This window comes from Corvus cornix, chromosome Z (assembly GCF_000738735.6).
Source record: "Corvus cornix cornix isolate S_Up_H32 chromosome Z, ASM73873v5, whole genome shotgun sequence".
NCBI classification, from domain to species: domain Eukaryota; kingdom Metazoa; phylum Chordata; class Aves; order Passeriformes; family Corvidae; genus Corvus; species Corvus cornix.
The window spans coordinates 67085179-67109357 of NC_046357.1; the positions used below are offsets into that span (position 1 = coordinate 67085179).

At 38.7% G+C, this 24179-nt stretch overlaps 1 protein-coding gene across 5 annotated transcripts in view; it reads left to right on the forward strand.

The window, feature by feature from the left end:
* MCC (MCC regulator of WNT signaling pathway) overlaps positions 1 to 24179 on the forward strand; it is a 186562-nt gene that overhangs the window by 103713 nt on the left and 58670 nt on the right. For all 5 annotated transcript variants that reach the window (XM_039567614.1, XM_039567615.1, XM_010391361.4 and 2 more), the window contains 2 exons: positions 14350 to 14463; positions 21176 to 21318. In XM_039567614.1, coding sequence (XP_039423548.1) covers positions 14350 to 14463; positions 21176 to 21318 — 257 coding nt within the window. The remainder of the gene's footprint in view (positions 1 to 14349; positions 14464 to 21175; positions 21319 to 24179) is intronic.

Genomic DNA, 24179 nt, shown 5'->3' on the forward strand with positions numbered 1-24179 from the left:
CACCTTCTTATACTGCAGTGTAAAAATATCCTTGTGAAAACAACCAATGTTAATTTTCTACAACCACCACTTCTTTTAAAAAGCCGGTTTATCTCAACAAGATTTTAAAAGTTTGTTTTTCCATATATATTCCCAAATACTCTGGCACATGGAGCAGTGAGGTGCATTTCAGCAAAGAAATATCATATCATAAAGAATTCCAGTCTTTTGAGAAGGGTAAAAAAGACCACAGCAAATCAAACACAAAACCATAAAGAAATAACAGGTTACTTTGTTAAGTGGCTGCTTTTTTTCCAGCAATAACATCTTTTAAAACTTGACCCTTGCTGTTGTAAATCTGATCCCTGCCACAAAGTCTCTTTTAAAATATCTGTTTATCGACCTTAATTTCTAGAAAGAGTCTTTGAGCTGTTACGTTCTGGGGCCTAGGTACCTGTGGCAGCTGAGTATGCTGCTGCATACTCAGCATTGCAGCTGAAAGAGGCAGGAATGCTGACTGCAAATAGAGACGGTACTAATTGCTCCCTGCACTTAGTTAAATAGCTGCATCGATGCATAACAGCAGGAGGGAGAGGGTTACTGAGGGGCTAATTCCATCCTGAGAGGAACCACAGGGCTGAATGGAAACAGCTGCTGCACAGGGAGTTGCTGGCAGCTTCAGTGAAGGGAGGGAACAGGAGAAGAATGGTATGTGGGGAAAGGATAAACAATCCAGAATAAAAAGAACATATAAAAATATCTTATGTCAGTACCCCAGGGAGAGAAATCACAACAGGCAGGAGTGAAGGAAGGAAGAGTTCAGGCTGGAATTGCAGACCGGAGGAGCGGGTGCAGCCACCTGCATGCCCTTGACCTCCCTCTGTGAACATCAAGGCTTACAACTAAGTCAACATGGCACAGTGTAAGTGTAGCTTGGCTATTGAAGCAGCATAGCTGTGTAAATGCTTAGCTGAGCTAGTGGGCTCTGTTGGAAGGTGTGGAGATGTTGCTTGGGATGGATACTGCATGTATGTGGTAGTGGTTCACCAAAACTGCACATTTCTGATGGTATTTGTCAAAATACAAATATGTAAGTAGAAGTTTGGTTCACTGAAGTCAGCCACTCAAGAGTGAAGTTATCCACAGCTCCGTAGAATATGAATAATTTGGGTAATTGCCATCTCTGGTACATGCCATGATGTCATCACTTGAAAGTTGCCTTCTTTCATAAAGTTGCCTTCTGTCAAACCCCTGTCATGTGCACAGACATGTCTTGTGTTCCTGCTTGCATACCAGCAGCTGTTACCAGCATTCATACAAATAAATCCCCAGAAGTGCTGTAGCTAAAGACACAGCCTGCCTACTTTGTGGAGGGGCAACTGCTAATGTCCTTCCCACTGCTTTCTCCTAAAGACCTGTGTTTTTCCCTGCAATTGATACAGTTACCTGAGCTGGGGGTGTCAAGGAGGACAGCCAACTTTGAAATTCTCAGCGCACAGAACCATGGAATGTACCCAGGAGAAGTACTTGAGAACACAAGGATTGCTTATGTGCAGGCTGGATCGTTAATGTAGTGGAGGCAGTGATGTAACGTATGCACAGACTGAGGTTGCTGACAGCAAAAAATCAGCGTGGCCAGCTGTGCAGCCCGGCACTGTCGCACACAGCTGTGGTGTGTTGAGCACCAGAACTGTAAAACCAAAGCAGTCCCAAGAAAGGCACCAGGGAGGATCAAAAGTGGAAGAGCATCTCCTGTTAAATAGATTTGGGCATGTCAGCCTCAGATGGTAAGGGAGAAAAAGGGGTATATGTTTTGAGAGAGCATTATAAATTCACAAGTGATTCAAAGAAGATCAAAAGGGACAAAAGTTATCCTTGAGGTACAGAACATGCAAAGCAATACCAGGGAAGCTTTACAAATGTGTGCCCAGTTCTTATGCTTGTTCTTCAATTTCTCTGATTTGCCACTCTCAGAGGCAGGATGGTGGACTGTCAGCCTGTGGTCTGGTCTGATACAACACTTCTTTAGTATGCTCTTTGAACCAGGAGTCTTGCTTTAAGATGGGAAAAACACGATTTTTTTTTTCCACCGATGTTTCTTCAGTTACATTACAGTGATTACTGTTTCATTCTTAAAATTACATTAATGATAATATTTCTTAATATGTCAAGATTTTAGACCCCACAGAAACAATTGTTGAGAATGTAAATGAAATAAAATAAAAAAACCCCAATGCACCGATGTAACTCTTCACCTGAACAGTGAAGTATTCTGTTATACAGATGGTGAAGCCATGAAAAATGAAAAAAGTAACTTCTACTTTCATTCTACCAGATTATGTGAGTAATATGTCACATGGCGTATAAAGATTCAAACTAGAATGCTGAATGAATGAGATGCAATTTTTACGAAGAATTAACACAGAATAGCTTTTTAACTTTGGAATCAGCAAGTTTTTTGCCCTGTGTGATGTTCAGGGGTGAAAAATAAGCCATGTGTTAAATGGAATAATGCAGTGTTGATCCTTTTCTGTCAGGACAACTAACATGAGTAAAGTATTTGCCCTACTTTAAACAGATAAGGAGGTACTGTATTGTGTTCCTCTTAAAGTTTCTGTATCGGCAGCAGAGAGCACAAGATTTATTTGTTGAGCCTTATGTAGATTTACAGCTGTGCCAGTTACTGCTTGAAAGCTCTTTATCTGTCATGCTCACAATGAGTCTTTTTGTGTGGGTGAATGTTACTGAAAGTGGTCCTAAGAAGGGTACAGACATTTTAAGGTGTTAAGTGGAATGTGTGACACATAGAATGCCTTTAAATTATAATTTTTTTTCTTGGCATGACCTCCAATTTCTTTTTGTCATATGTGCATATGTGGGCATACGTTTATGTGATATAAACATAAAAAATGTGTTTTATCAGGATGCTGTAGAAGCAGCTTTCTGTGCTATCTTGACTTCCTTAGAGAATTAGTAATGTTTTTTCTGTTATTATTTGATGATTGAAAGCAAAGAAAATTACACTCAAGCAGAGAACAACAGTCTCAGGGGATGTGCACTTTCCATGGAACCATGCTCTGGACTCATAAATATCTCTGCAACTCCTGTTTATTTAATAGGATTGCATGGGTGAAATACAGGGTTGAATTTGGCATTCAGAGTGGAGTCCAAGATAAGGAGTGAATCTGCCTTGGGCTTGGTAGAGACAGGCACAGAATGGTGGAAATACTGTGTAAATCTCAAAATGTTAGAGCAATTGCTACTTTTGTGTTTGACTGAAGCTTGCAAGTTTAATAATTGTAAGCACCTGTAATTTCAGTAAGTGTGCTTAAATTTTGAGCATGTGTGTATACAAGTGAAGATTAATTGTCTAATAGACACTTGAATCTTCACTTTTCTTTTTCAGAAAAATTGCAGGGAAAAATTCGTATCAAATGAGTAATCTTAACCAAAATATGAAGTAGTGTGGTTAGGAAATGGCTTTTCATTTGCAGAAGTTTTTGACATTTAAGAAAATTGTTGTACACTTCTTCTTGTTGAAAAGGTGAAAAAGAAAATGGAGACATCCTCACTTGAAGAAAAACTGAAGTTCATCTGTCAAGCCTCTGTGTCTGAACCTATAGTAAAAAAGGAAAGAAAATGAGGTCATTGTGGGAGACAGGTTAAGAGAAAAACATTTAATCCTGTACCAGGGTTTTCCTGACACCTTTTTTTTCCCATGAGTTTTGCACACAGAGTTTTGAATTGGGCTGAAATTCTAACCATTGCAGTCATGAACACTTGGAGAAGCTTCAGGTTCATAATTACTGTCTGTGTCTCTGAAATACTTTTGATCCCATCTTAACAAGTTGCTGTCACCAGTTGACTCAAATGCTCTAGTCTGGTTTTGTCATGCTACAGACACTTGGTTCTCTGCAAATTTTACAGCTACTTGCTTTTGTATTGGGAGAAGCCTGCTAAACAAATGGCTGAAAAAGTATGAAGCCACTTGAACAAAATGCTGTGCCTGATGCTACAGACAGAGATATCATTTTGGGTTCTTAGTCCAGTGACAAAAGAAAAATATTTCTCCTGAATGGAGTAATATCTCCAGGTGTTACTGAAATACTAAAAACTTTCCTATATAAATACTTATTCAGTAAGCATGTTGAGGACTGCCATCTGTGCAGATTTGTCTGTGTTAGTGCATTGATTATAAACATTTATCAATATTTATTTTTGTCTTCATAGTTTGTGCACTGGAGGTTCTGTTGCTTAAGGTCTAAACCATACGACTGGAAAAGAACAATATATTCATGTAACTGAGTTTTTTTAAACAGCTCTGGCTCATGAATGGCGTATTTTTATGCTGTCTGCTTCCTTCCAAAGGTAGTTGCCATCAGAAAGGAGTTTGAGGCATCATGCAGAAATCTTGCCTAAGGTTTTCTGGTATCTAGCGCTAGTTAGGATCATTCAAGTAACCGGTATCAGTTGGAGGATGAAAGGTGGTGGAGGGCATTTTCAGTTTCTTGGTTCTCTGACACTTGCCGGGAAAAAATCCCAAAACAACCTCTAGTGGTTTTTTTCAGTAAGAGATTTGTTTCAAAAGAGTTATGCCGTAGAGAGCAAGAATTGTATTTGAATAGGGCTATGGACTGTTTTTAGAAAAGGGGGGGCAGTTTGTTAGGATAGAGCATACCAATTGTGCTTGAGACTTTTCTTTATTCAGCGTACTTTGATTAAGAATCTTCATACAAATGTAAAAAAACTTACTGATGTCTTGAAATCCCGATAAGCAGATGCTTTTAAAAGTTTTTTCTGTTGTAAACAAACTCCTCTAGCAGTGTTGTAGTAACAGTTGATGCACTCACTTCTTTGTAACATACTCACTGTTAGAGATGATTCATCACAGAGCCTTATCGGGCTGTGTTTTGCAACACTAATTGTTTTGTATCCAATTTGTTAAAATTATTATTCAAGTAATAACAGCCAGTTCAATGGAAAACCTCAGCAGGAAGTAATGCTAACTGCTCGTGCAGTTTGCCATCCATTTGCAAAGCTTTCAGTAAAATTAAGCTTTTCCCTGGTGTATTGACCAGGTAATAAGAAAGAAGAGGCAGTGAAAAATGCAGGACTTGTGATTGAAAATGTCAGAAATGTACTGGGTGTTTCTTAAGAGAGAAATACTCAAAGATATCTCACACAAAGGTTTATGACATGGAGCTAGAGGGAAATTGTGGAAACTTCCTGCAGCAGCTGAAGTTACAGTAGTGTAAGTAATTTTCCTGCCTAGGATTTGTATTGAGTCTGAAGAAATTAACTGCCCTTGAAGAAGTTGTGCATCCAGTTTTGAACTGGTTGGCTTGTGAAGATGCTGGGCAAAAGAACTGACTTCTGCCAAAAATGGCAGCTTCTGGTCTAGGAGACAGTTGTTTATGCTAAGAATTAACATGCAATAGTGAGACAGTGACCATGGACTAGTCTGAGATTCACAGCCAGGAGTGTAAAGGTGGTTGATACTTAAACCCTGTAACCCTTTATAGTATGTTTTCTTTCTAAAAGCATTTTAAAAACCACTGCTTCATTGTAGGCTGTGAGGTCACTGGAGACCTCAACTTCTCCACTACTTCACTCTGGAGAGGCTTTGGTGGGTGCAGTTATGGATATAGGGGCTCCTGGGAGGAGTGGCCCTCCGAAGAGGGAGGAGGGAATGGCTGCTGGCTGGAGCTTAAAGGAGCCAGGGAAGGGGATATGAAGGTCTGAGAGGTGCAGCTAACCTTGGGAAGGTGAAATAATTAAGAACTGTACTGAATGTGTTTTGTTAAGCATGCATATGCTCATCCAGAGAATTTTGCTGTCCCATCTGGGAGCTATAAAGTTGATTAGCTGCTTCTAAAAATATTTTTAGAGCTATACTTTTGGGAGTTACATAATGTACGTTCTAATGTAAAGTTCTTTAGGGTGTGAGCTGCTTGAGGAAAGCTGGGAAGATGTTTTCTTTCTGTCAGTTTCAAAGTGCTTAGAGGTTTTGGTGGGGTTTTTTGTTTGTTTTCTGGGTTGGGCTGGTTTTGGTTTGGTGTTTTTTTATGGCTTATGGTGGAAACAAAGTGTTGATTGGACCTGGCAATACAGATCTTATTTCTCTAAATTTGTGGTGACAGCAGATCACATGGGTCATGCTGGAGACAGAGATCCTTGTATCATTGTAAGTACAGCTTTATTGCTATTCCATTGTCCTATCTTTGGAAATCAGAAGTTATTTTCCGTTTGAGAAGTTTTTGGAAAGAACTCAAGAACTATGGGATGCTTTAATAAATTATGATTAAATTAGCATAACAAGTAGTGTCTAATTCTTGAGTGGTTCTTGAACGGTGATCTCTGTTTTGAAAGATCTGGATTATTGTCAGAAAAAATGAGGCTGAAGGAGCAAGTTAAAGTTTTACAAAAAATGGCAGGGCCCTTGGAAAACAAGCCAATGTGGATGAGCTTACACCCTGTCTGGAATGCTGCAGCCACACTAGACTGTGGGCCACAATAATGCTAAATGCAAAGGATTGAATTATATGCATTCTTGGGGTTAGTTTTCCACACCTTTCATTCCTAAGGGAAAAAGAGTGTGTCCATCACCTCAATAAACTGGAAAATAATAGAGGAAAGGAGTTTGGGATCCTGAGATTTCAAGGGAAAAGGACATGTGCTGAACCCTGCTGTTTTTCTCCTCAGTTAATTTTCTCTGGTGATGTTGGGCAGACCTGGAGATAGGAGAAAATAAGTCTGTTCCTCTTTCCATTAGTTCAGTGAAAAAGAGATAATGTGCCTTACTTAAATTATGTTGAGAGTAAGTGTAAGGAGAGCAAGAATGCTAAATGAGTTCACTGCAGTGGGATAAAATCCTTCCAAGAATGGACCTAATGGACTCTTCCTAGCTCATAATTTTGTTATAATTTTTTTTAATTATTATTTTTAGTTAAAGAAAGGTTGTGATTGCAGATGGTATGTTGAGAAATGAAGACAGTATTTTGTTCTAAGCTTGGTCTTCCCATGACCCCGTTTTCATACCCTGCATTACTGTTGCTTTGCTCCCTCACTGGGAGTGGGAATAGCAGCAGGTTCCTCCTCTGGAAGGTAAAAGCAAGGCTGACCTTTCCTGCACAGTGTAAATGCCAGTTGAGTGTGGACATGTGGGCTGCCCTGCAGTGCCTCAGGTAAGGTTCTTAAGAATCCCAAACAAGTGAACTTCCCAACATGTAGTTGTTTTGTTCAGTCCCCAGATTCAGGTGTTTGTCTCCTTTTGTTATTTTTAGGTCTCAGTATTTGGCTTTTTTTCTTATGTCACCTCAAATTTTCTTTTCCATGATAGTGTAAACATCTGTTTTAATAGAAGTAGAGCCATTAGTCTAGGCCTTGGGCATACTCAGAAGTACAATTAGCACCATGGTCCATTCATCAAGTATGAATTGCCAGATGCATTTTTCAAAGGAAAATTTTCCATGATTACTTCCTTTAACATGTTCTAATACTTATCCTGCTTACCAGAATAGCATTAGTTTACTTCTTCTGTGTATTTTTTAAACAATCTTTAGTGTATTTTCTTTATGAAGCATTTTTTTTACTTTGATGAAGTTGGAATAGTTTTTGGTTTGTTTTAAGAAAGATTTCAAAATATTCACAAGTGCCTGCAAATGTTAATTTTCAGTTAAAAAAAAAAAAAACCAAGCAACTTCAGTTGAAATTGTTTAGAAATATTACAAACAGATTGAAAACATCTTCTGCAGATTTTTCGAATTATAACTGTGTCTTACAAAAATTTGGTCTTTGTTTTTCTAGAATTTGAATGGCTCCATCCTGGCTAGTGTTGGCACATTATTTGTTTAGTATTGCACAAGAATATGAAGTAACTGTCTAATGTTTAATATGACAATAATTGCTTCAGAAGCACAGTCACAAAATGTCCATTTTGTATGTCACTTTGAAAATTTGTAAGCTTTTTATTAGTATGTAAAAGTTGTTTCAGACATAAAGTTTTAGGGCGTATTTGTAGGCATATCCAGCAATTCAGTGGTACCACTTTTTTTAGTAATTTTGATTTTGTCTTGGGGAATTACTTATAGGGCTGTTGACTGTGGTATTTCAGGGCTGCACTCTAGAGATCATACAACTGAAAACATTTGGGGAATATCAATCTGTCATGTCACTGTTTCTGGGATATGGTTGTTCTTTTATGTTTTTCCCTTCTATTTTGTCAGTAAATTCACAGAAACGGATTTTGATTACATTTATTTCATCACTTGGACCATAGAAAATGCACCTTTTATGGACCATGGTTAGAAAGCAGGTGGCATGAAAATTGTGTAAGACAGAGAAGAAAAATGGTTGAGAGTAGCTACACATTTATGTAACGATCACTTTAGGTACGTGTTGTTTGTAAGTAGTGCTGATCTCTGCTCCTGATGAAATGTAAACTTGACAATGCCTTGGAGTTTTAGCTATAACAAATGTCTGTAACATGAGTTTCATATCTTTAACTTCTCTCTTAGAAAGGTTTTTAAGCTTTGCCTCGACTTTTCTTTGTTTCGTTTTGTTTGGGTTTTTTTCCTGGTTGTGTGAACCAGTGCCGTGATTTCTTTCACACTTACTGTTCAGTGTAATTTTTTCCTCTGTAACTTGTTCATATGTCCTCAATATATCTGCCATGCCTTAGCATGAAAGGTTCTCATTCACCTCAGCAGGTAAGTGCCAGCCTCGTCTGTGCCTTCCCTGCACCAGCCCCAATACTGTTCTGTACTGCCATTTATGAAAGTTAGCAATCCACAGCACAACCACAGCCCTGAGATTGCTGTTCTGCATCTTAAGATGTGTTTTTCACTATGAACTTACATTACTAGCCTTTTCATTCCTTGACTGCAATCCCTCTTTCCCTTGAAGAGGAAAGGTGTCAGAAAATACAGTGGGTAGACATTTGCTGTTTTGCCCGTTCTGCACTGTTAGCTGGAGTTCTGACTGTATTTTCCATGTTGTTCTCTACACCTACCATCTCTCATGTTACAAAGCAGCTTGGGTTTTCAAATCCAGTGTGGTGTCCAGTGTAATTTGATAACAAAAAAATTGGAAAGTTTTCAGAGAAGAGGCAACATTCTTAGTATTTAATCAGATGTTTTTATGTGTACTGCCTGTCATTAAGTAGATGCAATACACAGAGAATATCCATATTGTGGATTAATTACACTAAACTATGCCAAATGCCAGTGGGAAATAAAAAAAGAGGAGAGAATGTCAGAGCCCAGTACTCTCTGATGGGGTTCTTTTAGACAGTCCACATGTGGAAGGTGTGATGTCTAACATATTTATTTGAAAGTAGTTGATGGTACATGGGATTTCTGTTTTAGCACCATGACGCAAAGCATACTGAAAACACAGTACAGATACAAGTCACACACAGCAGAAGAGAGCAATTGCAGTGCACAGCTCCATCACAGCACCAGCGTGGTTCCCAGCCTCTATCTTATGTAATTGCCATCACCACCCTGGGCATCCCTGGCCTTGTGAGGATTAAATGTGTGAATTGAAACTGGCTCAAGCTTATTACTCTCTTTGAAATTCTGTCAGTTGATTATGTTTTTACGGTTTTTATTTTGGGCTGAGCTGTGTATATAGGTACCCCACACTGGCCTGGCTAACTCAGGGAGACATTTGCACTCTTAATGAGCTTGGGGACCAATACACACCAGCTGATTCTCTCAGCTGGTGATAGCTGTTTATGTAAAGCAAAACCCATGCTCAGGTCCTCTTGGTGTTGAGATCAAGCCAGCTTTTTTGCAACAGCTGTGATCAGTCCCACCCAGCCACATTCTTCCTGAGCTTCATGGACACATCACCCTGGCCCATCTCTGATCCTTCTCCCATGGTAGGGCTTTACTGATCAGCTACAGAGGACACACAGAGAACAAATTAATTGGTCTTTTGGTGTTTGGCTGCTTTGTATTGGTATATAGTTTGGTATGATTTTATGGGTCCCTGGTTATGTCACAGATTACTTTTCTGAACATCTGTTCCGAAACCGGTGCGGAGCAGTACTGTGGCTGACGAATACAGGAAAAAAGAGGATAAAGATAAGATTAGTACTTTAGTTTCACAGAAAATTATGTGCATAGTTCCTTCTTTTGATTTCTCTGTTGAAAATAGCAAACATGTGCAGTGAGTACAACTGGTTTTAGCAATACAGTTTAATTAGCCTGGTTCCAGGCTGAGGGAATGAAAAATGTGGATCAGATTTAGTGGTGGGGATCACATTTCACAACGGCTGGGAAAAATGCTGGGTATAATAGTAATTTCACTGCTTTTCAGGGCTTTAACCTTACTTTTTCAGCACCCTCCTTCATTGCTCTCTGTGTCTTTCTCTTGGTTTGTTCTTGGCCTCAGAACATTTCCAGCAGTGTGTACAACAGTACAGTAGTCACCTGCTTCCTTGGCATTTGTCTCACTGTCCCATCCACTTCTGTATTTGTTTCCCACAAAATTTTTCAGAAACCCGACTGCCCATAAATGTTGTTCCTAATTGTACCTGCATAGAATATTTCACAGCACCAAAAGCAGTCTTCAAAATATGCATCACAAATCACTTCTGCAGTATTGTATGAAATGCTACTAGAACAGGTGGATAATGAGAAGAAACTGCACTCATAAAGGAGGCTTGATCAGAGGTCAGGAAGTTGCTTTTCCTAAGCTTGTTCTTCTGTTTTTATAATTATGGTACCTTTAAAAACTTAGCTGTACATTGGTTTGCATTTTAACAAGAGCATACTATGCCATTTTTAAATTTTATATTAATAATATCTTAATAATAATAAATAATTGTTACTGTATATTTAATACATAAAATTTAATAGATAAAAACCTGACAGGATAATATTGAGTATAACACGTGGTGTGTATACATTTCAGTAATGCAACCTGCTGTTGTTACGGCAATAAAAATTCAAGGAAATTGTAGTTTCTAAGTTAAGATAGGTAACTAATTTTTTATACCATGCATCTAATGTATTTTCTAATTTTCTTGGATGATGGTAGAGAAGCATATTGGTTGGCTAGTCTGATCTTTATGTTTGTTCTCACATGTTGACCGTGTGTGTCCTGTTGGACAGTTTGGGTGCATCAGCATCACAACAGTGGTTTCTTTCTTGGTGGAATTCAAGTAGCTGTATTGGATCAATACAAAGTTTATGAATAACACAGGCTTTGTCAATTGACTGTTTTCTCTGTATGAAGTAGGTCTCTCTGCAGTCTATTGCTTAAAGGTTCAGACCACTGTCTTGTGGGAATATTTGTGCTGTCTGTGTTAATTTTGCACACTGCTGAGTTTTTGATCTGTTTCATAATCTCGTGTCATTTAAGAGGCAGCCCACCTTGAACTATAGATGTCTGGCATGAATGTTAGTCATAGTGATTCTGCCTTATCTGCCACTGTTTGCCGAGGAGAAAAAAACAGTATGCCGTGTGTTTTCTCTCTTTCCCCCATTCTCTCTTTCTCATTTGTCACCATCCTGTAGCAGTTCAGTGCTGCAGAGTTAGAGTTGTGGGGGACTTGCTGGTTGAGATTTTTAAGTGGAGTCTTTCCCACTTTAATAGTGTGGATGATTAAACTTGACTTTTAAACATTAATTTCTCCCTCCCCTCCCCCCCCCGCCCGCCCGAATGACTTGTGCATGGACTGTAGCTCTTTGCTCAGATATTTCCTTTTATGAGTTCCGGCAACATCCAAAGATCCATGTTCCAGTTCCCACCTCCCTTGTGATAAACAAGCGCACTAGGGAGCATGGTCTGTGGGAACACTGACACCTTAAGGGAAAGTGCAACAATAGTTTGTAACACCTTTAAATTAAATTTAAAAGGAGAGCTTGACTCCGCCAAGAATACACAGCTACACTGGCCGTGTTAACCTTTTGTATTGCAGTAGTAGCTGGAAACATTACTTGCACTTCAAAGTAGAGTATGACAAGTAGCCCTCCTCTGTTATGATAGTTGCCTTTTGCCTAGTCCGCCCTTTCAGTAAATTTCTTTTTTTTATTTATTCTTTTATTAGCATATGGAAACTGAAACAGTCCAATTAATGAAAGGATAATTTTGGATGGTGAAAGATGCAACAAGCTTTCCTTGTCATTAATAAAGCCGTGCTGTGGTTACTTGGACAAGAGAGAAGCAGTATTGAACACATAGGTGGATTCAGGATCCCCGTGCTTGGCAGGGGCTGCCAGGCCAGGCAGCAGGGTTGCTGTAAAACCAGGCACCACTCACGTTGTTTGTTACCCAGGTTGCAGTGACTGCAGAGGGTGAAGAGGACAAAGACAAATCCATTGGAAGTCTGCCTCGTTAATTCCACTGTTCAGAGAACAAGTTGTTTTTCATTGAGATTTTCGAATTAATGTTGTCCTTTTATGTTACGAGGCCATGTGTATGGACATTGTTAGTCTTGAATTTAATCAAAACCACAGCTGGTGATCATTTAATTACAGTGTATGAAAGGGAATGATACTTGACTATGTAGCATTGTTTTCTTCAATTTGGAGAATTGTAGCCATTTTTCATGTACTGTTTGAAGGATGCACATTCTGGTGAACAAACTTGTGACCTTCATTGCAATAATTCCACTGTTACAGGAACAAGGTGAAGCAGTGGCTTAAAAATTCACCAGCTTTCCTGCAAATTGGAAACAAGTTATGAGCAGATTGGTACAATTGGTCTGGTTCTTTTTTCTCCACACTGTAAATGGAGTGCATAGTTTCCTGTGGTAGGAAGGAAGGCCTTCTGCTGAGGGCCAAAAATACTTAAAGGTATTTAGAATGTTTCTGGGTTTTAAGAGGTTTCAGTGTATATACTTCATAGAAGCTGTGTAGGATATGCCCATAGCAAGCCAGAATTTTTCATGTTTTTACATGAAAAATTAAGGCTGCTTTGACAATCTTAAATGTTCTGCAATGTATAGTTGTGCATGTGTTTATTTGTACTGGAAAAAATAACTGCATGTGTGCAAGGTATTTTTGTAGCTGACATAATAAAAAATACTGTCAACTGAACTCACAAATGAGGATGCCCAGGGAATAACTAGTTAAGCAGCATTTAAAAGGCAGAATTCACATCCAAATATCTTTTAAAATTTATCTTTTCTGTCTTGAAGGCAGAATTTTTTTTATTAACAGTGGGAATACTGTATGTGAAGAAGCTGTTGCCAGATGATCTGGTCTCTCTGCTGTCAGGCAGCTGCTCTCACACATCACTATGGGAAAACATGGTTTTTCTGGCTTCCAGTACTGTAAAGGTAGAATTTATATAGGTGACCCGCCCAACAGAATATCAGAGTGAGGGACTGCAAGTGGGTGGAGGATTAGAGGCAGGGTTTTTATTTCAGCCTGAATCTTGGCAGCAGCAGTGTTTGCTGTGTTGCTTGGTCTAGTGTGAAAGGTCACTTCTGTTTTCATACCCAATATAACTTGAAGCTGTTTCTTTACTACTACAAAGAAAGACTTCAGTGCTAGTGACTGGTTTTCCTCCTGGACTTTTCAGTTGCAGTTGTCAGTACTTAGTGTTGAATTCTGGCTGATGCCTTTAGTGAAACGATGAATAGGATATTTAAGGACAAGAAGAAAGTGTGAAAAATTAAAATTCTTTTAAGAACTGTTCTTGGTTTCTAAGTTGTGTAGCTAACCTAATTTCAATGTCGTGAGTTATCCTAGCCTGATACATAGTTCCACATGCTATCAGTTAAGTGTAGAAAGTATATTTCATCAAAAGGATCTACTACAGAAAGAAAAACAGTTCAGGTTCTTCATGTGTGGGTTATTAGATAAGAATCACTGAAACTCACTGGCATGGGACTGAGGAGAACAACAACTGCAGAAGAGTAGCTCACGGTGGAGTAAGCATTGGTTGCAAAATAAAACCAAATCCTGTGCATGGAGTTACCCACTTTCACCAAACTGATAACCTCTGTATGTCTAAAGGCATCAAAACGTGGTACACCTCATTCTATAATGCAAATCTTAGTCAGCATTTAATGTAATGTTTTATAGAGCAAGACTCAGGCTACCTCTTAATAAACTAGTGTTAGAACTAATCTACACATTTCTAGCTGAATTATTCCTCATTGTATTTATCCTTATAAAGGATATGGTGAAGGAATGTGTGCTGCCTGGAGAGAAAAATTAATGGTAAAATTAGTAGTTAAATTTTTAGTTCCATGTGGATTTCTTTTAGACTTCGTTCTACTAACGTTCCTATTAACTGCTACAGAAATCCATCATTACTATAGCTGCTGTCCTATGCCGTCTTTTCTCTGAACCACTAGTGCTACATGGCTTGTGACTTAGTTAATTTGTTTCTTTCCTTTTTGTTGTCCAGCTTCATTTAGCAGCCCTGGCTTCATTAAAGGGAGACATCGTGGAGCTTAATAAGCGTCTACAACAAACAGAAAAGGAGCGTGACCTGTTGGAAAAGAAATTGGCGAAAGCACAGGTGGGCAACAGTAGTAGGACTATTTGAAGATGGTCCTTGGTTTTGTGTAGTCCATGTTCCTCAGAGAGAGAATAAAATACTCAACAATGTCACAAGTCAAAAGAATTTTAAGACTGTATGACACATAGTTGCCATGGATTATACCTTTTATGTGTCGAAGACATTCTTCTAAAGCAAAACCCCAAGAATTAATTAGATTAATTTTGATTTGAAGTCAATATAAGCAACAAGTGCTTTGAAATATTGTAGAATATAAGAATTACAGCATGCTGTCAGCGGATTGGGTAACTGGTTGCAGAGCCTTGCACTCCTGGGTCATATTTAAACACTGCACAAATTAACAGTGATCAAAAGTTATTGCTAATTTTCAGTGCTTTGCTGTTATGTAAGAAATTACTTATTATCTCAGTCTAGCTTCCAGTAAGGCAGTTGGAATTGTGGAAAATACAGCCAGTGGAAAGCCAAGGGGTTAAACAACAATAAAGTCAGAACTCTGATGCTTTCACAGGTCTTACAGAGAGGCAAATGCAAACATGGAAAATTGCACTATTGTTCTTAATATTTCTCTCTTCTATAAAAGGCCTTTGTTTTCAGATACTGTCATTGTATCAAATACCTTTTATAAGTAGTTGAAATTTCAAAACTAATTCAAAATACTTGGCTAGAGATAATCAAAGCAATTTGGCCTGTAAAGTATGGCACCTTATTTGTTGCTCAGAGAAGTTGTACAGTCTCCAGCCTTGGAAGTACTCAAGGCACCTGGACCTGGTCTGGGGTTGGGTAGGGGACTGAGTGAGTAACTTGCAGGGGTCCCTGTCAGCCTTGGCCATTCTGTGATTTTGCAGATTTGGAGTTTTCAATATTTGGTGCATTTTGATGAGACCTTTTATCTGTGTTACTTAAACTCAAGCCAAATGTAGAAGTCTCAATTTTCAGGCTCTTTCTTCAGTCCTCCCTTATTTTGGCCTTTGCCTGAATTCCCTAATGGTTTTTTCAGCTGCCTGTTAAGGTTTGTGGTCTTGTAAGTGATACTGTTATTGCAGACCATCAATGTAACATCCAGAAATAAAAATCACTTTTGTGTTTTTATTCCTCTCAATATGTGAGCCAGAGCCACACTGGGAGTTAACATGGTTTATCAGCTATAATCCTGAGAGCCTTTTCTAATTTCTATGGCATTTTTGGGATAGAGTCCTCTTTCTGGCTTACAGTTTGATATGAGGCTGCATTTGGCAATCATTAAACTCCCACATGGATTCACTGTATCCAAATGATCCACATCATGCTGCATGACTGCACTGACTTTGTTGTTATTTATAACTCTGGAGGGTCTGGTGCTAACCACAGGTTTTTGTTAGTGTTTTATTTTTTTTCTGGGTCTTTATCTAAAAATACATATATTATCTCTAAGCCAGTGAAGAGTGCCCTATAGGTGCTCCCATACAGTGGCGGATCTACATTGCTGGTGACTGGGATTAAGGATCAGTACTTAATCCAAATTAACGTGTACTCTGTTAGCACAAGATTGTTTGGTGTTTCCTTTGATGGGTTACCAATGATGCAAGCGTATATAGTGCTCAGTTTGTAATGCTGGGGGTTTTTACTTGATACTGAGCCGTGTGAGCACAAACATAGTGATTACTGCCACCTGACCTGTGAATAGCACAAAACTGGAGTATCTGAAAGGCAGGGTGGTAGCTAGGTTTCAGATAAACAATATGTATTTTTCAATGAACAGTTTCTAAAAAGGATTACTGATTTATCTCTTTTCAGTTAATTTTTTTCTAAAGCCCTCAAGAGGATAGAATTTAGTGTGTATTAAATAAAACACAAATCTTTCTTACGGAATTTCAACCATTAAACAAACACAACTAATATATTGAGTGTGTTGGCAGTGTTTGAGTACTGAGACATACACTGGTGAAACCACTGCACCTTGTCTTCTTTTTCTGACTGCATCACTTCCAAGTAGAGGTGCCACTTAACATAAGTTTTTGGACTTTTCTTCCCACTCCACAGAGATTCGTTCATTATTCTTTCCTCTACAGCCTCTGTCTAATGTGAATCAGAGGTTCAGGAGGCATAAATTAAATAGGAGGTGTTTGGGGTTCTGCATAACCATATTCAGATGCTAGTGGATCAGTATTAAATCTCTGTTCTGCATCTGGAGACTGCACTTAAAAAGGCAGCACATTTAATTTTAGGTGATGTAGCATATGCTCTCTGGAACAAATAGCTCTTAAAATGCATCTTTGGTAATACCTTTCCCATCATTTCATGAGGCATGTGAGGCATTTGGAAGAAAGGATTAGTGATCAGCAGAGTGGAGATGATTTGGGGAACCACAGCTCAAGTAATAGATGACAAATGGTGAAGAAAGCTAGTTGGACAGCCTGGGCTTAAGATTTGTGATGTAATTGATTAGTGGTTGTTGTAGCATACTCACTTCCAAATCTGCAGCCTCTGGAGACCAGCTATAGCATTTCTCTACATGCTTTTATTTTTTCAGTAACACAGCAGATCTCTGTGTTTTGTCAGTGTACAATTTGGCAGTAAAGTGATCTCTCGAATGAAATTTGCTGTAAAACACTGGTCAACCACAACTAATGTCTTCTTCCAGAAATGTTTCTGTGATTATGAGAATTGTAGTGCTTTCTACTGGCTCTATGTGGCACAGCATCCTGGCTTTGATAAACAGTGGGAGTCTGAAGGGAGAGCATAAGAACTGCACATAGAGAATTGTCCTCCTTCGTACTCCACCACCTTTCTGCCAACATCTGTGAGCAGGAGGCCACATCGCATTTTATAGTCCTCTATGGTCCTATCCTCCATGGATTTATATAATCTTCTTTCTAATCCATCAACATTCTTGGCATTTCCGATATTCTGTGACATTGAATTCTGCAGTTTTGTGATTGAGCATGGGATTTAATAACATGCTGAATGTTTCAGCAAATACAGCAAGAAGAGATCATTCACGTACTATATTTTTCCTATAATTTCATCTCCTTTCACAAGATTGTCCTGCTCTCTCATTCTTTGTGCTTAGTCATTGTTATTTTGGATTTTTATAATAGCTCTAGACAAAGAATATGCTGTATTGTTCTTAATCCTGTGTCACAGCAGTAAGTCTCATTACTGCAGTAATAATTCTTTGCCATCCTCTTGATCATTCAGAATATAGGGAGCAACAGCAGAGTTTAAGAGAAGAGTAAAACCAACGCTCTGTAGACATACAAGAACAGAAGCAACACTCTCTGTAGACATGTAAGAACATGTGAACTTCACAGGAAGGCTTCAGTTTCTCATTTAACAGAGAAGCTTGAAGTAGAAATGTGTGGTGTTCAGATGAACGTTGAAATTACTTGTTCTGCTGTGTGATGTCTATATCTGACATGGATTAATTCTGTGTGCTTATATACATCTTCCACATTAAGTATAGAACGTACCACAGAACAATTAATTCTGACCATGCATGCTTTTGTGATTGAGAATTTAGCACAATAGACTTGTTTTTATACTTAAATTTAGATTAATGGATTGCCGCTTTTAAATCTGCCACTCCCCTCAAATTAAAACACTGTATTAGTTGAGCAAAGGTTTTTAGCTTCTGTAATCCTGTTAGACAGGTTTATGACTGCGGCTTGTTCAGGTGATGACTTGTGTTCTTCGTGAGTAACACCACAGTCAGTGTTTGTCTCTGCAGGACCTGAGGCACTGGGGCATCTCTTAATGAGCACTGCTGCCAGTAGGTCTTTTTTTTTTGTGCTCTGATTGAACACTTCAAATTTAATATAAAGGTTAAAATAATTTAACACATTGTTAGTGTTTCTTTCGCTAGGAATTTGTGTACATTAATAGGCAATAGAATCATCTGTTCAGACAATAAGCTTGAATTAAAATGTTTTCTCTTATCCTCCTTCTCCCTCATACACTTCTTGCTCTTATTGTTGTTTCCCAGCATCAAGGGATCAGACAGTGGTGTTTCGAACCATTGTTAATTTATATTGTAAATGAAATAACCTTTTTAATCTGTACCAAAAACCAGCCAAGAGTTCTCAACTTAGAGTGAGAACTGTGCTGGAAACTTCTCTCCTGACCCCAACAATTAATTGCTCATCTTTTGCAGCCTCTCAGTAGGTTATCCCTGTGTTTGCTTTCTCATAGAATTAGACCTCTTAAGGGTTTTGAGGCTGAAGCTCTCAAGTATGAGGCTGAAAGAGAGATGAGGAAAAGGGTATAAGGTATTTATTGTGTGACTGACATGCAAATAAATTGTAAGAGCTGAGTGTGTACACCTTGGAAGGAAGTAGGGATTGGTGGGTAGATCGCTGTTCTGAGACTCAAAGCATAAAGAAACTAAGGAGGATGGTGAACAGTCACAGTATCCCAGAGAAAAACTTCAGCAGTGGGTAGGAAAACATGCATTTGTTTCTATTCCTTTTTAAATTTTCAGATAAATGTTCTATAATAAAGAGCAATCCTGAATAACCAGAAGAATTTTCCATTGCTGCATTTTGGGATTCATATTGAATCATGCTTCCATTGCTTGGATGCTTTTGCCATTTTCACTTGAGGCTTGTCATGGATAACCAGAATGTAGGAGATGTAATACTGTTCCCCTCCTCCAAGAGAGAGCAGTCCTTAGCATCATGCCCTTTCTTTCACAGAGGTTTCCTTTGGCCTTTTCCAGTTGCTTTTACCTAAGATAATTCAAGAGCTCTTTTAAAAAATCAAATGTGAAGCTGTTGTCTTATATTGCCAGACTGCTGGTTGTTCACAAAGTACATCTGTCACTGAACGATGTTATCCTGAAAAATGATGACTGAGAAATGGCTGGAGAAAACAGAAATCAAGTCGTAATGTGGCTGAGATCCATTAGCAAAAGACCATATATCTTCAGTCAAGATAAACAAATTCTGCTTTTCAGTGGATAGCTTAGAAAGACAAAAATCGTTGTGATAGGGGTTTTATTTATTGTCTGGAAACAATTACTATACACTCTATCTGAAACATCCCTTTGGTTTAAAAAACCCACCAGTGCACATAACAGATTGATCTGGATAATGCTGAGGTAGCGTTTGTGGGCATATATGTGTGTCTGAGGAAATTTAGGTTTAGAAAGGCTGAAGAAGCAACTCTTTATTGCCCCTAAATCTGCTCTAGAGCTTTTGTGAAGCATTTTCTCTGTGTTATTTCTGCACTTTGAAAGCTATGGTAGTTCTTCAGAAAGATAAAGATGTGGAAATGTGAGAAATAAGTTGTGGAATGATCCTATAACAAAGAGTCATTGTAATATACATGTACAGCCGTATCAGTTGCCAACATGAAGTCTTACAAGTGCGGTGAACATTATCAGTCTTCTGAAATGTGTCCGTTTGCTCTCCTCTGCAGTTTGATGATATGATCTGTTTTTCTTAGTGTAGGTGAAAGTGGTTTTTACTACAGCAGATGGTAGAAACTATTTTGTTGTAGTCTGTGGAAGAGTACTCTGATGTCTGGGCTACTTCTCAGTGTGCATATTCATGGAAGTTAAAAACTGTGGAATAAATTGTATTTAAAGTTCAAAATAAAAATGTTATTGAAGCTCAATGTAAATTTTAATTTTCAAGCAGTCTTTTATGTAGATGATGTTCTCAAGCTGTGAATGGAAGCGGCCAAAAATATGGGAGCAAATTATGAAAATTCTGGCACATCTACTACTTTGGGTATATTATTATTATTTGTGGCAAAGGGTTTAGGGAGTTAGCTTGTATTAGAGTGTTTACTTGATTTGAAATAAAGGGGTTGATTCAGGAATTTTGGAGGACCTCCAACATTACCATCAATTTTGGCCCTTAGAAATGCTAGGAATCTACATTGCATGTCATCATTTAAGGAGTGTGGGTTTTATACTCTTAAATGGCTTGTGAATTTTCTTTTTTTGACAGCATAGTACTCAGCATTGTGTGATTGCAAGGAGGCTTGACTGAAGGGGGTCAGAAGCAAAATGTTAGAAGCCTTACTCTTGCCAGCCGCTGCCAAGCAAACTTCAATCAGCATGCACTGCTGGTTTGTAATTGCAGTGGTTTGTAATGGTTTGCTGTAATTGAAATAGACTGTTTGCTGGCCTGAAGAGTAAGCCAGGGAGACTACATTTAAAAATCTGTGGGAAGGAAAAAGGATTTTGTGACATGTATAAATAACAAGCAGTCATGTAGCTCTGTAATTGTTCAAATCATAAGATTTTTTGGAGAGTATGAACATAATAAAAATAAGCTGTATTATCTCTAAGGGTTAGTAAAAGTGGTAACTTACACTAGAGAAGAAGTTACAACCTCAAACTGTGATTACTTTATAATAGTGTGGTTTCTGCTATAGGATTTTTTCTAATTCAGACCACATTCGGAAGATCCTAGGATTCAAAGATTGTATATTTATAGCTATTTTGAGATGCAACTGGTGGGTTTTTTTCAAGCAGCAACAGCAACTTCTGCTCTTTAGGAAGACAGACAAAATAATAAAAGTACACTGCATAGTCTGTCAGTTCCTCAACTATGTAACTATCTACGTTTGTGTACCTGTTGGTGTTTTGCATCTGTCCTTTTCTCTTGCTAAGGCATTGTTGGTTTGGTGAGTAAGAAGATGATAGTGCTGCACACTTGTGCCTCGTGCCAGATCTCCCTGTTGTTGTCCATAATGCCCTTTCTGTTTTCTTCCTTCTCTGCTTCAGTGTGAGCAGTCCCACTTGATGAGAGAGCATGAAGATGTGCAGGAGCGAACAACGCTGCGCTACGAGGAGCGGATCACGGAGCTGCACAGCATCATTGCGGAGCTCAACAAGAAAATCAACCGACTGCAGGGAGCAACAATAAGGTACAGCAGCTTCCTGGAAATTCTGGGCCAGGGCGAGACTGGTGCAAGACATGGTGTGAATTATACTCTAAATGTAATACGATGACGACTTTAAGGCTTGTCATGACAGGTACTAAATAGCTGCCCTTAATTAAGGTGTGTGCTCTGCAGCGTATCATCCCAAGCACCCGAGAAGTGCTACGTTCTCTCTGGCAAAGCTACACTTTGCAAAACCTGACAAGCACTGCAAAACATGCACTGTGACATCTAAATATTCCCTTTTGTAATGTGCCAGGGTGCCATGTAAGTGACAGCAGTGGTGTGTAAAGGAAGGTGAAGACACCCGACCTGAACCTCTGCTTTTAACTTTATTTTGTGGCCTCCTGTAGATCACCTAAATGAAATCATTTGTGGGAGAGATATAGCTCAAATAGATGTCAATAGGTTTTGCCTCTTCTTGTGCTGACTTTTTTGACAAAACACAATGGTACAAATGATGTTGTTGCCTGTTTCTGGAGCAGCAAAGTTTGGGATATTACACCAGGTTGTAACTGTGTTAAAACAGACTTTACATTTGACTCCACGGAAACATTTTTCCTCGCTTGTTTTTTTTACATATTATTTTCAATGTAGAAAACTTGGACTAGAATGCAGAAGGAATTTCTTAAAAGTTTATCTAGTGAGGATGCAACTATATGCCAGAATCAGTGGATTTTCTAGACAATATCAAGATAGATTTGATGCATTTGTGGGTAATGTTAATATGGTGCTCTAGCCATGTAGCCAATTTTCGGTTTTCCTTTATCTGTTAGCTGCACTTTTTTTGGTAATTGCTTCAATTCTTCTTCCTTGTAAATATTTCTGCTAGCACAAGGCAATGTTGTTGCTACTACTCACTTAATCTTTCATGAAAATATTAGTATGCAAAAAGAAGACTGGTGTACCATAAATAAGAGGGAATATCATCACATATATTTATCACTACTAAAGGAGTGTTAGAATCACATGTTCATGTTATTTAAGAACATAAATATTGTTGCCTATGAGATGATCATAACCATGGTCGTGGTGAGATTTTTCAGGTATTTTCTCTGCTGGTAGTACTTCTCTGAAAAAAATCCCAATGACTCCCTTGTTCATTTATGCTTGACACCTCTGCAGACAAACTTTTCATTTGTCTTTTGAAAAGACCAGTTGAAAAGCAAAATCTGAGAAAGCATGAGAGCTGCACTGATTGTTTTTTTTCCTTGAGTGACAGAAAAGCTCTATGACATTTAAGAAAAATGTTACACAGAATTCATAAAAATGGTGTGTTTGGAGTCCTCGTGGCAAAGCAAATGCCAAGTGGTGTTCAATTACAAAATACTGGAATCAGGTGGATACTCTGAATGTTTAACCATGTCCATAAATGAGTCAGCTGCAAGATGCACAGGAAGGTGAGGTGTGAAAACCAAGCCTGATGAGATGTACATGTTGCTTCTCATGAAAAATGCAATTTTTCTGTCCTTTTAGGGGGGTTCTGGCCTTTAAAGGCATTAGAAAAATACTTCTGCAACAGGTGCCACACCACTGTCATGCCCCTCCAGTTTAATTCAGTCATATGAGAGCTTGTTTTGCTCAGACAGCTGGAATGCCTCATCTGGTTTTATTTGTTTTGGTTTTATTAATAAAAACAAAACCTGTTTGTTAAGTTAGTGGCTCTTTTTATTTCCTTCAATGATGGAAATAGCTTGTTTTCTTTGGCAGGCCAATAATTTGGTGTTTGGGGAACAGAGGAGTAATATCCATCCTAAAAATGGCAGCTGAAGGGATTCCACGGGGTTTGTAAAGCCAAGTGAAAGAAGGAAAACTGATGTACCACTTTCTGTGAATCCAGTCTGAGATCCACGTGTCATTCTTGAGAAGCTGTCTGTGCATCCCACAGAGCAAGGCCGGTGCAGTTGCTGTCCTTGCTGGAACAGCTGTGACTCACAGCACTCCACCTTTGGCTCTGGGGACTGTTGATGCCGGGAGCTCGAACAGAACAGTCCTAAGAGAAAGTGTTCTGGGAGCATGGCCCTGCTGGAGCCTCAGCAATTATACTTTCCTCTAAAACAGAAGGATTTTAATTTTGATTTGTCTCTTTGAAACCTGCAGGTAGTACTGAGCAGAGGCTTTACTTGTCACAAAATTTGGGCTGTCTTTCTGGAAGCAGAGTTTACATTAATTGCATAACAGATGAATGTTTCCCCAGTGCTGATACAGCAACTCTTGAGTTTTTTCACATATTGATTTTAGATTGTAAAAATAAATTAACATGTAGCTTCATGTACCTCTACTCTATTGATGCCTTTTCCTGGTCTTAAAATCAAGAGTCAAACACAGGTAGAAGGGAAAAAGGGATTTTACCTTGGTATTTATTATAAGGACCCTTAGGTGCACACGTCCAGGTCGAATGCACCTCAATGCCCACCGCAATGCCTACCACACAAAAGATCTGGAATAACATTATAGGTTTTACTAATTAGCAGATCTATCAAAGATTCCCCAATGAGAGGCTCAAATGAGCTCCCCCCCACAAGGAACCTTCCCCTGGATGGTTCTATCTCAGTTTACAAAATGTGTTCTGGAGAGGACCTTGGGGTCTGGGGCACACTGATCTCTAGCTACGAAGCTTCTAAAGTGTTCAGTCTCCTAGCTGAACAAACAAGTCCAAGAATGTAGGCAAAAAGCACTGAGAATACAGAAGTTGGAAAAAGGTATAAAAGGGGTATAAAAGAAAAGGTAAAAAATCATCATGGCATCACTATGACATTCTTTGTAGTTCTTAAACCCAAAAATATTTTGGAAACAATTAGAAGAAACCAGTTATTTCATGGAAGGTATTTGATTATCCTCTTTAA